Source organism: Oncorhynchus mykiss, chromosome 2 (assembly GCF_013265735.2).
Source record: "Oncorhynchus mykiss isolate Arlee chromosome 2, USDA_OmykA_1.1, whole genome shotgun sequence".
Taxonomy (NCBI): domain Eukaryota; kingdom Metazoa; phylum Chordata; class Actinopteri; order Salmoniformes; family Salmonidae; genus Oncorhynchus; species Oncorhynchus mykiss.
Window position 1 is genome coordinate 60,696,740 of NC_048566.1, and position 16,427 is coordinate 60,713,166.

General features: G+C 37.8%; 1 protein-coding gene across 1 annotated transcript; it reads left to right on the forward strand.

Annotated features, from left to right (window-relative positions):
* Nucleotides 1-639: 639 nt before the first annotated feature.
* LOC110492964 (troponin I, fast skeletal muscle) lies at nucleotides 640-15,459 on the forward strand. Its single transcript, XM_021567378.2, has 7 exons — nucleotides 640-698; nucleotides 10,767-10,803; nucleotides 11,914-11,950; nucleotides 12,113-12,241; nucleotides 13,560-13,649; nucleotides 13,765-13,938; nucleotides 15,122-15,459. Exons 2-7 carry the CDS (start codon nucleotides 10,796-10,798, stop codon nucleotides 15,206-15,208), a joined length of 525 nt encoding a protein of 174 aa, XP_021423053.1. The 5' UTR covers nucleotides 640-698; nucleotides 10,767-10,795; the 3' UTR covers nucleotides 15,209-15,459.
* Nucleotides 15,460-16,427: the final 968 nt, after the last annotated feature.

Consider the following 16,427-nt stretch of genomic DNA (forward strand, 5'->3'; position numbering starts at 1 on the left):
AGCTGACACTGTATAAACCTGTTGTTCTGCCCCTGGACAAGGCAGTTAACACACTGTTCTTATGCCATCATTGTAAATAACAATGTGTTCTTAATTGACTTGCCTAGTTAAACAAAGGTTAAATCAATTTTTAAAAATCACATAAACATGTTTTACATTTAGCAGACGCTGTTATCCAGAGCGATTACAGGAGCAATTAGCGTTAAGTGCTCAAGGGAACATTTTTATCTCACCTAGTCAGCTCGAGGATTCAACCCAAAAACCTTGTAGTTACTGGCCCAATGCTCTTAACCGTTAGGCTGCCCGCCACTCTGTATTATATTATATTCTCAGAAGGAGTTGTTTAATATTAGGCCAATGCTGATCACTTCATCAAGATTGTACAAAGATGTAGAGTTGAACTATCTGATCTGCACTGTAATTTTGTAACTCATCAAAGCTTAAATAAATAAGCAATAAAACTAGAATAACAATCTTGAAGGGTTGGTTATTTATATGCATGGAGGTTAGGTTGTGGCTAGAGTTTCAGCAGCTTGCTGAACCATTGGTCTGGAGTGGGACTCCGTTCCAATTTCATAAAGAGAAATGCAGAGTTTTGCTGACCCATCATAGAAACCCATTAAAACCCCCAGAGCATTTCAGTTGCCTGTCCCAGTCCCAAGCGTGCGTCCTGCTTGATCGCCAGCTCTCTCTAATAGGTGAGAACCTCTCACCTGTCTATCCTGACTCTGTCTGCTCTCTGTTCTCGGCTTGATAGTATTTCAGCAACTCAACCAGCTCTCCCGTTCTGGATTAGCACTACTTTTTCTATTTGGAAACCCTGCAATCAGCTGCACACGTGAGATCAGACCATGTGTCTCTCTATGTGGAAAATGATGCTATGATGTTTTTGTTTTTTAATTGAAAGGTGGCATGACTGCAATAGCTATGTATTTTATATTGAGCATGTCCTATTAGTATTCCACATTTACCATGTGTGGAGGGCATTAAGAAGTATTGACCCTAACAAGCAAATTGCTCTTCCTAACATATGCAGCATTATACACTCCATAAATAATTAAAATGTGTAAGCACATTTTTAAAAATGTGTCTCTTACTTTCCAGCATTTTGGATTTGAGGTACAATGTTTCATTTGAGGGTATTTTCATAAATACATATTTTATCATTTAGAAATAAAAGCACTTTATGTATCTAGTCCCCCCCAACTGAATACGTAGGTTTTTTTTCATAAGTATTTGAACAAATTCACTTACAGTGTATTAAAGTAGTTAAACGTTTAGTATTTGGTCCCATATTCCGAGCATGCAATGAAGCTTGTTTCTCTACAACCTTTTTGGATATATTTGCAGTTTGTTTTGGTTGTGTTTCAGATTATGTTTTGCCCAATAGGATTATTGTAAATTAGAATAGAATAGATGTTTCTGAACACTTCTATATTAATGTTGATGCTACCACGAATATGGATAATCATGAATAAATAATGAATAATGATGAGTGAGAAAGTTAAAGGGAACAAAGATTATACCCACCCAAAAATACTAACCTGTAACCGTTATCAATAACCAAGAAATGTAGCATGTTTTTAACTTTCTCAATCATCATTATTCATTATTAATTTATGATTATCTGTAATCATGGTAGCATCCACTCTAATGTAGAAGTGTTCATAAACAACTTATATTGTTAAAAGTGACAATAAAAGTTACTCCAAAATGCATTTATATTGGGCACAACGAAATCCAAAACTCAACCAAACAAACTTCAAATGCATCCAAAAAGTTTGTAGAGTCACAGTCTTGATGTAGACATTGTGTCCTGGGAATACATGACCAAATAATCAACTTTGACTACATTTAATACACTATAAGTGAATTTCTCCAAATACTTATGACACCTTCAAATGGGGGGGACTAGACATATTCATTTCTATGAAAATAAAAGTTGATATTCTGTACTTTCACCTCAAAAAACATATTATCAAAAACCAAAATGCCTGAGTATAGAGCCTAATGAAAAGTGTCAGCTTCACTCGCCAGACAAATATGTAGGGGAGTGTATATTATTTAAACCTGGAATACATGTAGAAAAATGAAATCAAACAGGGGGAAAAAACTGCTGGGTAAAACATCTCATTTAATAGGTTTGTTTGAGTTCCATATGCTCTGGAATATAGTGTTACATGTATCATATTCTTTCCAATTTTGTGACTGACGTGACCGGAATCCGATTCCAATTCTGGAGAACATCGCTGTCTGATGAAGTGTAGCTAATTCTTGGGGACATTGCCAGCTATTTGATATATGAACTGTTGACATTCGGAAACCAGACTCCTACACAAGCAATTTGTTTAGAAAGCTACAGTGCCTTCAGAAATTATTCATACCCCTTGACTTTTTCCATGTTTTGTTGTGTTACAGCCTGCATTTAAAATGGATTACATGTAGATTTTGTGTCACTGGTTTACCACACCCATAATGGGAAAGTGGAATTATGTTTTTCATTTTCATATTTTTATTAATTGAAAATAAAAAGCTGAAATGTCATTAAGGATTCAACCACATTGTTGTGGCAAGCCTATATACAGTATGTTCAGAAGTAAAAATGCGCTTATCAAGTCACATAATAAGTTGCATGGACTCACTCTGTGTGAAACCTTAGAGTTTAACATTATTTTTGATTGACTACCACGTCTCTGTACCCCCACACAAACAGTTATCTGTAAGGTGCTTCAGTCACGTAGTGAATTTCCAACACAGATTTAACCACAAAGACCTGGGAAATGTTCCAAAGCCTCGCAAAGAAGAGCACCTATTGGTAGATGGGTAAAAAAAGAAAACAGACATTGAATATCCTCTTGAGCATGGTTAAGTTTTTAATTACACTTTAGATGGTGTATCAATACACCCAGTCACTACAAAGATACAGCCGTCCTTCCTAACTCAGTTTCCGGAGAGGAAGGAAAGCTCTCAGGGATTTCACCATGAGGCCAATAGTGACTTTAAAACAGTTAAGGAGTTTAATGGCTGTGATAGGAGAAAACTGAGGATGGATCAACAACATTGTAGTTATTCCACAATACTAACCTAAATGTCAGAGTGAAAAGAAAGAAGCCTCTTCAGAATATTCCAAAACATGCATCCTGTTTGCAATAAGGTACTAAAGTACTAAACATCTAGTCAAATAGCTACCCAGACTATTCACATTACCCTCCCCTCTCCACACCACTGACACTCTTTGTTGTCATCTATGCCTAGTCACTTTAGTTAACTCTACCTACATGTACATACTACCTCAACTAACCGGTGCCCCCTCACATTGACTCTGTACCGGCACCCCCCTGTATATATTGTAATTTGTTACTACTCCTCTTTATTTACATGTTACTTTTATCTCTTATTCTTATCTGTATTTTTTTGGAACTGCACTGTCGGTTAGGGGCTCGTAAATAAGCATTTCACTGTAAGGTGAAATATAATCAAAATTCAACAAACTTCAAATGAAGAGCATTCTAATGGGTCTTTCCACTTTTAAGCAAGACAGTGATACAAGCTCTATTCATAGAATCAGGCAAAATTCCCTTATTACAAAAGATGTCTATCATAGCCATAAATATAGGACATAGTTCTAGCCATAAATATAGGACATAGTTCTGGCCATAAATATAGGACATAGTTCTAGCCATAAATATAGGACATAGTTCTGGCCATAAATATAGGACATAGTTCTAGCCATAAATATAGGACATAGTTCTAGCCATAAATATAGGACATAGTTCTGGCCATAAATATAGGACATAGTTCTGGCCATAAATATAGGACATAGTTCTAGCCATAAATATAGGACATAGTTCTAGCCATAAATATAGGACATAGTTCTAGCCATAAATATAGGACATAGTTCTGGCCATAAATATAGGACATAGTTCTAGCCATAAATATAGGACATAGTTCTAGCCATAAATATAGGACATAGTTCTAGCCATAAATATAGGACATAGTTCTAGCCATAAATATAGGACATAGTTCTGGCCATAAATATAGGACATAGTTCTGGCCATACCTGGACATACCTGTTGTATTCGACGCATGCGACTATTAACATTTGAATAGAAGTACAAAGAAAAAATCGGGGCAAAGAATTAACTATACAATCTGAATACAAAGCATTATGTTTGGGCCAAATCCAAAACATCACTGAGTACCACTCTTCATATTTTCAAGACTGGTGGTGGCTGCATCATGTTATGGGTATGCTTGTCATCGGAATAGAGCTAAGCATAGGCAAAACCTAAGAGGAAAACCTTGTTCAGTGTGCTTTCCAACTGACACTGGGAGACAAATTCACCTTTCAGCAGGAACATATCCTAAAACACAAGGCCAAATATGCACTGGAGTTGCTAAATGTACCAAGATGACATTGAATGTTTCTGAGTGAACTACTATCATATTTGGATGGCATTTTCCTCCCCAAACTATCAGAACCAGATCAGCTGCTTCGCAATTCTAGTTTTACACATGAGGAAGTGTTGGTAGCTATTAAGTCCATGCCTGCTAATAAATCCCCAGGCCCAGATGGCTTCCCAGGCAATTTGTACAAGCAGTCCTGGCCAGAACTATGTCCTATATTTATGGCTATGATAGACAACTTTTGTAATAAGAGAATTTTGCCTTATTCTATGAATAGAGCTTGTATCACTGTCTTGCTTAAAAGTGGAAAGACCCATTAGAATGCTCTTCATCTGAAGTTTGTTGAATTTGAATTATAAAGTGATTACTAAATTGATAGCCAGACGACTAGAGTCCTTATTACACTCGCTTATTAAGCCCGACCAAACGGGATTTAAAAAAAAAGGGTATTTATTGGATAAAGTCAGGACTGTTTGATGTTATCGACCACTTCAATGAGTATAAGACTCCTATACTGTTGTCATCAGATGCCGAGAAGGTGTTTGACAGAGTTGAATGCCAAAGCAGCAGCAACTCATCCTGGTGTCCAGCAAAATTAAGGCAGTTTAAGGAATTTCCTCTTTTCTATTTTGCAAAAATGTTATATATTAGCTAATTTCTTGAAATGGGTCAAATCGATGTACACCAGTCCCAGAGCTATGGTCTCCACTAACGGTTTAAGGTCACAACAACTCTCACTGAGTGGGGGGCAAGGCTGTCCTCTGTCTCCCCTCCTCCTTCGATGGCTGTAGAACCATTGGCAGAGTCCATACGTTCCAATGAGAGTGTCAGAGTTCCCACTATTGCTCATCAGGAACTTAAGCTACAGTATCTTTATACGCAAATAATATGATATTGCATGTTGTTAACGCAGTGAACTCTATTCCACATATCTTTGATATTCTTGCCCAATTAGATAAATTCTCTGGCTACAAAGCAAATCTAATGCATGTTTTTTTTTAAATAGCCAGCGATCAGATGAGTTGAGTTTAGTCTGCCCTTTCTCTTGGGAACCAAATGGATTGAAATATCTGGGAATAAGTGTTACCACAGACATAAATAATCTGAATATAACACTCCCCTCGTTAGCAAAATGAAAGAAGACCTGATCAGTTTCCCCACTCTCCCAGTGACAATGATTGGATGGATAAACATAACCAGGATGTTTATATGGTGCAACAAAAAAACGCAGAATTAAGTACTCTACTCTGGTCAAACCCGAGTCTATGGGGGTTCTGGGTCTGCCCAATTCAAATTTTACTATTGGTCAGCCCAAACTTGCAATTTGCTGTCCTGGACTTTGGGCAGACTGGACTCGCTATGGGTTCAGATTGAATCTCAATCTAGCTATCCTTTATCTCTGAAGATATTTGTGATTACCGTAAGACCTTCACTATGTACAACGCCTTAATGGCATGGGCAGACTGTAGATAACACTTGGGTATTTCAAACACCTGCTCCTATTTCTTCTAACCCTGAGCTGACCAATGTGTCTCTAAAAGGTCGGCCTTCATAATTGATGCTTGTGGGGTCTTATGAGGCATTTGATGCTGCTGAGGGGAGGACAGCTCATAATAATGTCTCTAACAGAGCGACTGGAATGGCATCAAACCCATGGAAATCATATGTTTGATGTATTTGATACCATTTCACTCATTCCACTCCAGCCATTACCACGAGCCCGTCCTTCCCAATTGTAAGGTGCCACCAGCCTTATACAGTGGCTTGTGAAAATATTCACAATGGGTTCTGCTGGTGTACAGCAATCTATAAGTCATATCACAGATTGCAGCTGAACTGAGTTATGGGCTTTGACTAGGCCATTCCAAGTCATTTAAATGTTTCCCCTTAAACCACTCAAATGTTGCTTTAGCAGTATGCTTAGGGTCATTGTCCTGCTGGAAGGTGAACCTTCATCCCTCAAGAATTTCCCTGTATTTAGTGCCATCCATCATTCAATTCTTCAATTCTGACCAGTTTCCCAGTCCCTGCCTATGAAAAACAACTTTACTGTGGGGATTGTGTTCTCGGGTGAGGAGAGCTGTTGGGTTTGCGCCAGACACAGTGTTTTCCTTGATGGCCAAAAAGCTACATTTTAGTCTCGTCTGACCAGGGGAGTCTCCCACATGCCTTTTGGTGAACACCAAACGTGTTTGTTTATTATTTTTTTTAAGCAATGGCTTTTTGTCTGGCCACTCTTCCATAAAGCCCAGCTCTGTGGAGTGTACGGCATAAAGTAGTCTTAAGGAAAGATACTCCAATATCCGCTGTGGATCTTTGCAGCTCCTTCAGGGTTATCTTTGGTGTCTTTGTTGCCTCTCTGATTAATGCCCTTCTTGCCTGGTCTGTGAGTTTTGGTGGGTGGCCCTCTCTTGGCAGGTTTGTTGTGGTGCCATATTCTTTCCATTTCATAATAACGGATTTAATGGTGCTCCATGGGATGTTCAAAGTTTTGGATATTTTTTTAGAACCCAACCCTGAACTATACTTGTCCACAAATGTGTTCCTGAACTGTTTGGAGAGCTCTTTGGTCTTCATGGTGCTGCTTGCTTGGTGGTGCCCCTTGCATAGTGGTGTTGTAGACTCTGGGCCCTTTCAGAACAAGTGTATATATACTGAGATTGTGTGACAGATCATATGACATTTAGATTGCACACAGGTGGACTTTATTTTACTAATTATGTGACTTCTGAAGGTAATTGGTTGCATCAGATCTTATTTAGGGGCTTCACAGCAAAGCACCACTTTTCCGTTTTAATTTTAAAAAATATTTTGAAACAAGTAATTTTTTTCATTTCACCAATTTTGACTATTTTGTGTATGCCCATTACATGAAATCCAAATAAAAATCCATTCGAATTACAGGTTGTAATGCAACGAATTAGGAAAAAAGCCAAGGGGGATGAATACTTTTGCAAGGCACTGTATGTTAGGAGGTTTGCAGACTTGTTCGATAGACAATCTAATATGAAGAATTTTTACAAAATCAGTACTGAATATAACATCCCTGGTACAGGTTTTTTCATGTATCTTCAAATTAGAGCTCTTGTCTTTATGTTTGTAAAAGAAGGAAAGGTTGAGATTTCACTTGTCAGAAGTTGAAGAATGAATAGCCGCATATATAGCTATCAAAGGAATATTTGCTAAGCTCTATTGTACATTATCCAAACTGTCAAGATTGTGTGGAGAGACGGATCAAGGCACAGCGTGCGCGGAGTTCCACATCTTTATTTGTGTGAAACTTACAAAACAAAAGGAAACAAACAACGAACCGTAACGTCAGAGGTGCTACATGCACTAACTCAAAACAATAAAGAATAAACTATACGTGACGTTCTGTAGAGCTCAGAGGCATCAACACAAAAACAAGATCCTACAACAAATAGGTGGGAAAAGGCTGCCTATGTATGATCCCCAATCAGAGACAACGATAAACAGCTGCCTCTGATTGGGAACCATACCAGGCCAACATTGAAATAAAACACCTAGATAGGAACACCCCTAGTCACACCCCGACCTAACCAAAATAGAGAATAAAAAGGCTCTCTATGGTCAGGGCGTGACACAAACAATGTGAATCCTCCTATGTCCCTCTTCAAAGGGTGTGGGAAAACGACCTCGGCATGGAATTTGATTAGAGGTATGGCTTGAGATCTGTAAAAAGATCCACTACTCACTTACTAGTCCCAATATTAATAGAAACTAACTCCAAATTCATCTTAAAGTTGTATTTTACTCCTGTTTAGTTAAATCGTATGTTCCCAGACACTTCACCAAATTGCCTGAAATGTAATGCCGAGAAAGGAACTTTTTTGGCAGTGCAATAAACAAATGGATTTCTGGCATACAGCTACTCAGACAGATGAATTAAATACGGAATGGTACAATCCCCAAGCCTTTACCTTGTTAATTACATGCTTGATTCAGACAAGATAAGGTTGCTGATAAGTATTTTACTTTGCAAAGAAACATATTATTGTGTGTTGGAAGAATTACATCCCACCAACTGAACATTGACATTTGTGTATCTTCAAAGAGGCTTACAGAAGTGTATGAGTTCCCTAAAAGCCTATGTAAATTGTTGGGATGCAACAACGTGGTATACCTTATGCAATAATGTGGTATACTTAATTATAATATGTAATAAATAACTGTAATATTATAGAAGAATTTGGGAAAAAATGTGCAGTATGTGAATTTAACATGATGAACAGGAATGACGTTTACTCTCACGGGTGGTCAATAAAATCTATCGGAAAGCCATGCCCTTAATTAAGGACAATAGCGGGGAACATACACTATTAAAAAAAATGCTGGGTTAAAACCAACCCAATTTGGGCTATTTGGTAAACCAGCACTGGGTAAATATTGGACAGAAATAACCCAACATGTTGGGTTGTTGAATTGACCCAAACACGGGTTAATTTTACCATTGGTTGGGTATTTTTTACTTTCATGCTGCGTCAACCTAGCAGCAGTTTTTTTTAACGTAATCTTTAGGTTATTTTCAAGAGGCATAGCTTATTAATAGAACAAATCTCTTAAAAAGTGTCAAGCATCCTGAGACCCAGCAAGTACCCCTATTTCAAAATGTAGTACTACATTTGTAGTACTTGTTTTGATTAACTCTGAAAATATATCTGTATTAACAACATTAACAGTATTATGAAATTATATCTGCTGCTATCTACTGCTAAGTTGTAATACTTAGGCCTAGATTCAAATCAGATCCAGCATTAACCAGAGACCTAAGACGACAACATAGCAAGGCAGCAACACATGACAACACAGCATGGTAGCAACACAACATGACAACAACATGGTAGCAACATAACATGGTAGCAGCACAAACATGGTACAAACATTATTGGGCACAGACAACAGCACAAAGGGCAAGAAGGTAGAGACAAAAATACATCACGCAAAGCAGCCACAACTGTCAGTAAGAGTTTCCATGATTGAGTCTTTGAGTGAAGAGATTGAGATAAAACTGTCCAGTTTGAGTGCTTGTTGCAGCTCGTTCCAGTCGCTAGCTGCCGCAAACTGAAAAGACAAGCGACCCAGGGGTGTGTGTGCTTTGGGGACCTTTAACAGAATGTGACTGGCACAACTTGTGTTGTATGTGGAGGATGAGGGCTGCAGTAGATAACCCAGATAGGGTAGAGTGAGGCCTAAGAGGGTTTTATAAATAAGCATCAACCAGTGGGTCTTGTGACGGATATACAGAGATGACCAGTTTACAGAGGAGTATAGACTGCAGTGATGTGTCCTATAAGGAGGATTGGTGGCAAATCTGATGGCCGAATGGTAAAGAACATCTAAATGCTCGAGAGCACCCTTAACTGCCGATCTATAAATTGTGTCTCTGTAATCTTGCATGGGTAGGATGGTCATCTGAATCAGGGTTAGTTTGTCAGATGAAAGAGGAGTGATTACAATAGAGGAAACCACGTCTAGATTTAACTTTAACTTGCACATTTGCTATGTGTTGAGAGAAGGTCAGTGTACCATATAGCCATACTCCCAAGTACTTGTATGAGGTGACTACCTCAAGCTCTAAACCCTCAGAGGTAGTAATCACACCGGTGGGGAGAGGGCATTCTTCTTTCTTGTTCAGAACAAGGTTAAGGGTAGATAAAGTTTTTTGGGCACTAAGAAAGCTTTGTTGTAGAGCATTTAACACAAAATCCTAGGAGGGACCAGCTGAATATAAGACTGTATCATCTGTATATAAATGGATGAGAGAGCTTCCTACTGCCTGAGCTATGTTGTTGATGTAAATTGAGAAGAGCGTGTGGCCTGGGATTGAGCCTTGGTGTACTCCCTTGGTGACAGGCAGACAGCAGATTTTCTGCAGGCTTTATACACTGCACTCTTTGAGAAAGGTAGTTAGCAAACCAGGTCAAAGACACCAATAATCCTTAGCCGGCCCACACGAATGGAATGGTCTTCAGTATCAAACATTTTGGCCAAGTCAATAAAAATAGCAGCACAACTTTTCTTAGACTCAAGAGCAATTGTGACATCATTGAGGACCTTTAAGGCTGGAGTGACACATCCATAACCTGAAGGGAAACCAGATTGCATACCAGAGAAAATACTATAAAACATCAAGAAAGCCAGTCAGTTGATTATTGACGAGTTTTTCCAACACTTTTGATAAACATGTCATTCATTGAAGTCAATTATTTTTGGTCAAAGATTGCTATTGGTATTCAAATACAATTTGAATAAAGAAAAGGTTGTCAACAGTGCAAAATTATTTGCAAGTGAAATGTATATTCTGTGAGTTTTTTACATTGTTGTATTGTTTGCTTCAGACCCCTTTGGAAAGTTACAAGAGTCCAAGATGTCTGAGTAAGTTCCAATATGTTTTTATGATATCATGTATATCAAATGATATACAGTTGTAGTCGGAAGTTTACATACACCTTAGCCAAATACATTTAAACTCAGTTTCTCAAGTCCTGACATTTAATCCTAATACAAATTCCATGTTTTAGGTCAGTTAGGACCACCGCTTTATTTTAAGAATGTGAAATGTCAGTATAATTTTAGAGAATGATTTATTTAAGTTTTTATTTATTTCATCACATTCCCAGTGTGTCAGAAGTTTAATAAAATCGTAGTATGGCTTTTTTAGGTCATTTTTGGAGCAGTGGCTTCTTCCTTGCTGAGCGGCCTTTCAGGTTATGTTGATATAGGACTCATTTTACTGTGGATATAGATACTTTTGAACCTGTTTCCTCCAGCATCTTTACAAGGTCCTTTGCTGTTAATATGCGATTGCTTTGCACTTTTCGCACCAAAGTACGTTCTTCTCTAGGAGACAGAAAGACATCCACAGCTACACCTCCAATTGACTCAAATGATGTAATTTAGCCTATCAGAAGCTTCTAAAGCCATGACATCATTTTCTGGAAATTTCCAAGCTGTTTAAAGGCACATTCAACTTAGTGTACGTGAACTTCTGACCCACTGAAATTGGGATATAAGTGAAATAATATTTTTGTAAACAATTGTTGGAAAAATTACTTGTCTCATGCACAAAGTAGATGTCCTAACCGACTTGCCAAAACTATAGTTTGTTAACAAGACATTTATGGTGTGGTTGACCAACTAGTTTTAATGACTCCAACCTTAAGTGTATGTACATTTTCGACTTCAACTGTATATTTTATGCCCTGTTTGAATTATATTAACATCACCTTTATATTGTTGTTCATCTGTGTAATATCCTCCTATTAGAGGAGAGATGCTCAATGTGGAAACGGAAATATAGTATTCACTCTATTATGATATCTTCTTCAGGATCTTGGGCATCCATGGAAATCAAAAAATTACCTTTTTTTATTAATGGTTAGAAACGTATCTTGACCTCCCCAGTGCCCCATGTCAAAACATGATATGTGTCAGAAATGTATACCTTTCTGGAAAATTCACACATCTTTTCATGAACTATTTTAGGAAAAAAATGTCATCGAGTCGCAAGCATCATCTGAAGGTAAATGGTTACTAGTAACATTGAATTGTTATTTTTGGAATGAAACCTAATCGTGAGCAAAATATATTATATTATTATAATTATAAAAGTCTCTGTGTGTTGTGTATTCCCCTGTTAACCATAATCCAGTTGTGTCACTATTCATGCTTCTCTCTCCTCCAGAGCGTGATGCTCCAGATTGCTAAGGACTTGCTGGAGGCAGAGGCCATAGAGGCAGTGGAAGAGAAAAAAAGGTACATGGATGAGACCTGCCCCGCATTGGACCTGCCTGGGTCGTTGGTGGAACTGCAGGTACAGCATCACCAATAGTTGAAATCACCCGTGTTTAACATAGCTTCACAGAGCAGTGCTTAAACAGCCATTCATAACGGTCCAATGCAGGCATCATTTATGGGTAATAATTTAGTACCTTACTGTGATTGTTTTCAAATACAATGGTCAAAAGGAAACAAAAATAGCTTCTTAGCAAAGAGCAATTTCTCAAGCAAGAATTTTGCGAGAACTGCCTTGGAGTGGTCTGAGTGGGGAGGGGAAAACTGAAAACTAGCTTTCATTGGCAGAGAGGTTTGGAACCCTCTTATCGGTCTGTTAATTAATGTAATATATCAGGCCAAAACTCCATCCCACCAAAACAGGATGAAATTTAATACGGTCTTATACTTAAGGATTAACCTCCTTTTTTTCCAATTTTCGCCTAAAATGACATACCCACATCTAACTGTGTGTAGCTCAGGCCCTGAAGCAAGGATATACATATTATTGGTACCATTTGAAAGGAAAACCTTTGAAGTTTATGGAAATGTGAAAGGAATGTAGTAGAATATAACGCAATAGATCTGGTAAAAGATAATACAAAGAAAAAAACTCAGTTCTTTTGTATTTTTTTATACAATCATCTTTGAAAAGCAATAGAAAGGCCATAATGTACTATTCCAGCCCAGGTGCAATTTAGATTTTGGGCACTAGATGGCATCAGTGTATATGCAAGGTTTTAGACTAATTCAATTAACCATTGCATTTCTGTTAAAAATGTTGTATCAAGACTGCCCAAATGTGCCTAATATGTTTATTAATAACTTTTCATTTTCAAAATGTTGCACTCTCCTCAAACAATAGCATGGCGTTCCTTCACTGTAATAGCTACTGTAAATTGGACAGTGCAGTTAGAATAACAAGAATTTAAGCTTCCTGCCAATATCAGATACGTCTATGCCCTGGGAAATGTTCTTGTTACTTACAACCTCATGCTAATCGCATTAGCCTTCATTAGCTCAACCGTCCCGAGGAGAGGACGCCGATCCCAAAGAAGTTTTAAAGGGAATTATCATAATTTTCACAGTTTTATTCCGACCTCATAGTGTGGAAATATACACTGAGTGTACAAAACATTAGGAACACTTGCTCTTTCCATGACAGACTGACCAGGTGAATGCTAGGATTCCTTATTGATGTCACTTATTAAATCCACTTCAATCAGTGTAGATGAAGTAAATCATGTTTTGACTGCACTGGGTCTTTAAACTGGATTTTCAATCTACGCTATCAGGAAATTCACTGTAACCCTACAGTACAGTTGTTGAAGGTTCCTTTTGTTGATAACCAACTGCAGGAAATGTGCAAGACAATCCATCACCAGCTTGATAAAGTGGATGAGGAGAGATACGACCTGGCAGGCAAAGTGGGCAAGTGTGACAAAGAGGTATTGTCATCCAGTTGAGGTCGATTCCCTTTGTTGATTTTCTCTCTTGTTTAGATTGAAGACCTGAACATAAAAGAGCATATCTTGCATTTTTCCTGATCTTCTCTCTTTACAGATTGATGATTTGAGGATTAAAGTGGTTGAGATCCAGGGCATTAAGAAGCCAGCTCTGAAGAAAGTGCGTATGTCTGCTGATGCTATGCTCCAGGCTTTGTTGGGCTCCAAGCACAAGGTGACCATGGATCTGAGATCCAATCTGAAACAAGTGAAGAAGGAAGTCAAAGAGGATGTGAGTAACATGGAGGCATAATAATGTTCAAAAATATATATGTACTATGGATTGATGTCAGTGCATAGCCGCCGGAAGATGTTTTGAGTTGGGGGGGTACGTCTATCATCTTATTTGTGTATGGTGGCATAGAGTAGAGCAGAGGTGTTTCTAGAATTTTCACACATGGGGTCTAAGGAATCCAGACTTTTAGTAAGGTCCATGGAAAATATGGCATTTTAAAAACGTATTTCATGCAATTCTACATAATTTTACATGTGGAGACATTACCAGAGTATTTTTTAATACCACACATAATGATCACATGGACAGGGTTCTGACACTGACAAACTAAGATCAATTGAAACGCCCTAGCCTTGAATGCAACCAATAGCCTTGGCCAGCGAAAATAGTGGAGACACACAGACTGTACAATATGAGGAGGAATTTATAGTCCTCAAAAGCTTTGACTACCAGTGATGAAGAGACTGAATACACGCCTCACCAGCGATGGCAGATGCGGTCGTGCCAATAGCCTATCTCTCATAGATACTTTGTAAAACAATGCTGTTCATTCAATTTTGCAAAGTTGATAACATACAATATTTAGTAGCTTAATTGTAGGTCATTGACTTCTCTTTTCAGCAGTAGCAGTTTGATTCCCAAACTGTTTTTCCCGTGATTGTATTTCAAAATATTGCGAGAGGCCAGGATATTTTAGCTGCTGTTCACTCAAAAATCAGCTGCTGGATAATTGTGCTGTCCAAATTGTAGCAGGATTCCTGACCGTATGCGCTTGTGATTACACACAATCCACAGCTAAAGAAGCTATTGAGTGTCTCTGGCTAAATTATGCTCTCTGGTGTAGTAATTGAATGATATGATTATATTTCTGTACAGACAGGTTTTGGTTAACTGTATTTCATTTATCAGAGGGTGCTGCAGAAACTCCAGCACCCTTACTTACCGAGGCTATGTATCAGTGCCAATATACAGTACATTACATTTGTAGTCAATAATTTTACTCATATCCAATTATTTTGGCACAAATATCACTTCACATTGGCTAATATCATCCTATGTATTCATTTTCCTTTTATAAACCCCTTAAAGCTCAAAACATATAATTTCCTTGACCTAAACAAATGGCTTATAGTCACTCTTGGCCTGATATCTCTGCTGTAACACCCACTCTCCATTAAAGGACAAAGACACAGTTGGTGACTGGCGTAAGAACATTGACGACAAGGCCGGCATGGACGGCAGGAAGAAGATGTTTGAGGCCGCATAAACGCTATGGCAAGACCATTTCCCCCTGCTTTTCTCTGTGTCTTAATAAATCAGTTGGTAGCCATGGCCGTCTTTTGTGTTGGATATATAAGGTGGTATTGTGGTTAAGTCTCAGGTGGATTTGTATCAATTTCACTGCTTCCTTTTTGTCTGTATACCCCAGACCCAGGTAATTACCTCACAGCAACTTGAACACATTTTGAAAGGCACTTATTGTATATGAAATAAATATTTCAACACTTACAACTGGAATAGCAGTTTTATTTTGCTTGCACGTCTTCATAATGTGTGAGTTTAAAAAACGAAAACTACTTATGCAATAGTCTACTTGATTTGGGTAGGATTAGTATACTGTTCAATGTTATTCAATAGAAGATAATAGGCAAGAAAAGCTAGGTGTAAAAAAACAAACGGAATAACTAAAGGACTTTAAACCTAGGACTTGATTTATTGGAACATATCACACACACCAAAAGGCATATTCTCTGTGCATGTACTATTTTGCTCTCATGTTATACATATTAATTTCATGAATTAATCATTGCATAACTTTTTAAATAGTATAACAATAAACTATTTATATGTATATTAACCAAAACCACAAGATGTCAGTGGAACACCTGTTCTCCTTGCCTCCCCTCTCCCATCTCTCTCTCGCTCTCCCTCTGCCCCTGTCTCTCTCTCTCTCTGTGTCAATCTGCTGACCTAGTGAACTTGAGGTAATTACGACTCCTATAACTGGTATGGCATGTTTTTATTGTGTGAGCATGTTGTGCATTAAAACTGATAGAAACATCTTCAAGCTAGGATTTAATCAATTGTTGATGTTTTATCAGTACTAACACTAAACTACAACACTCATTTGATATAAGGAATGAAGAATAAACATAGACTAACATGTTCTAACACATTTTATGAATGTCTTAATTAACTGTTTACAATCTATCATTTGTAAACATTTATAAACTTTTATAAGCAGAAATAGCATTACAGTTCATAAGCATTTATAACATGAATGATCATATAGGCCTATACAGTTTTGTAAGCATTTGTAATGGCTTATTCATGAGAGTTATTTTAAAGGGGCAATCTTGGAATCCTAAATTAATTATATATACCCATTGACTCTTGAAGAATAATACTTATAAATGCCTCATGAGCTTAGTTCAAGTGTCGTGCCCCATCGGAACCCAAAATATAAGCTTGCTTTACTCCAATGT

Coding starts and splice junctions, on each gene's coding strand:
- LOC110492964 (XM_021567378.2), top strand. Junction 12,242..13,559: donor GGTCGTTGGTGGAACTGCAG/GTACAGCATCAC, acceptor AACCAACTGCAG/GAAATGTGCAAGACAATCCA. Junction 13,650..13,764: donor TGGGCAAGTGTGACAAAGAG/GTATTGTCATCC, acceptor CTCTCTTTACAG/ATTGATGATTTGAGGATTAA.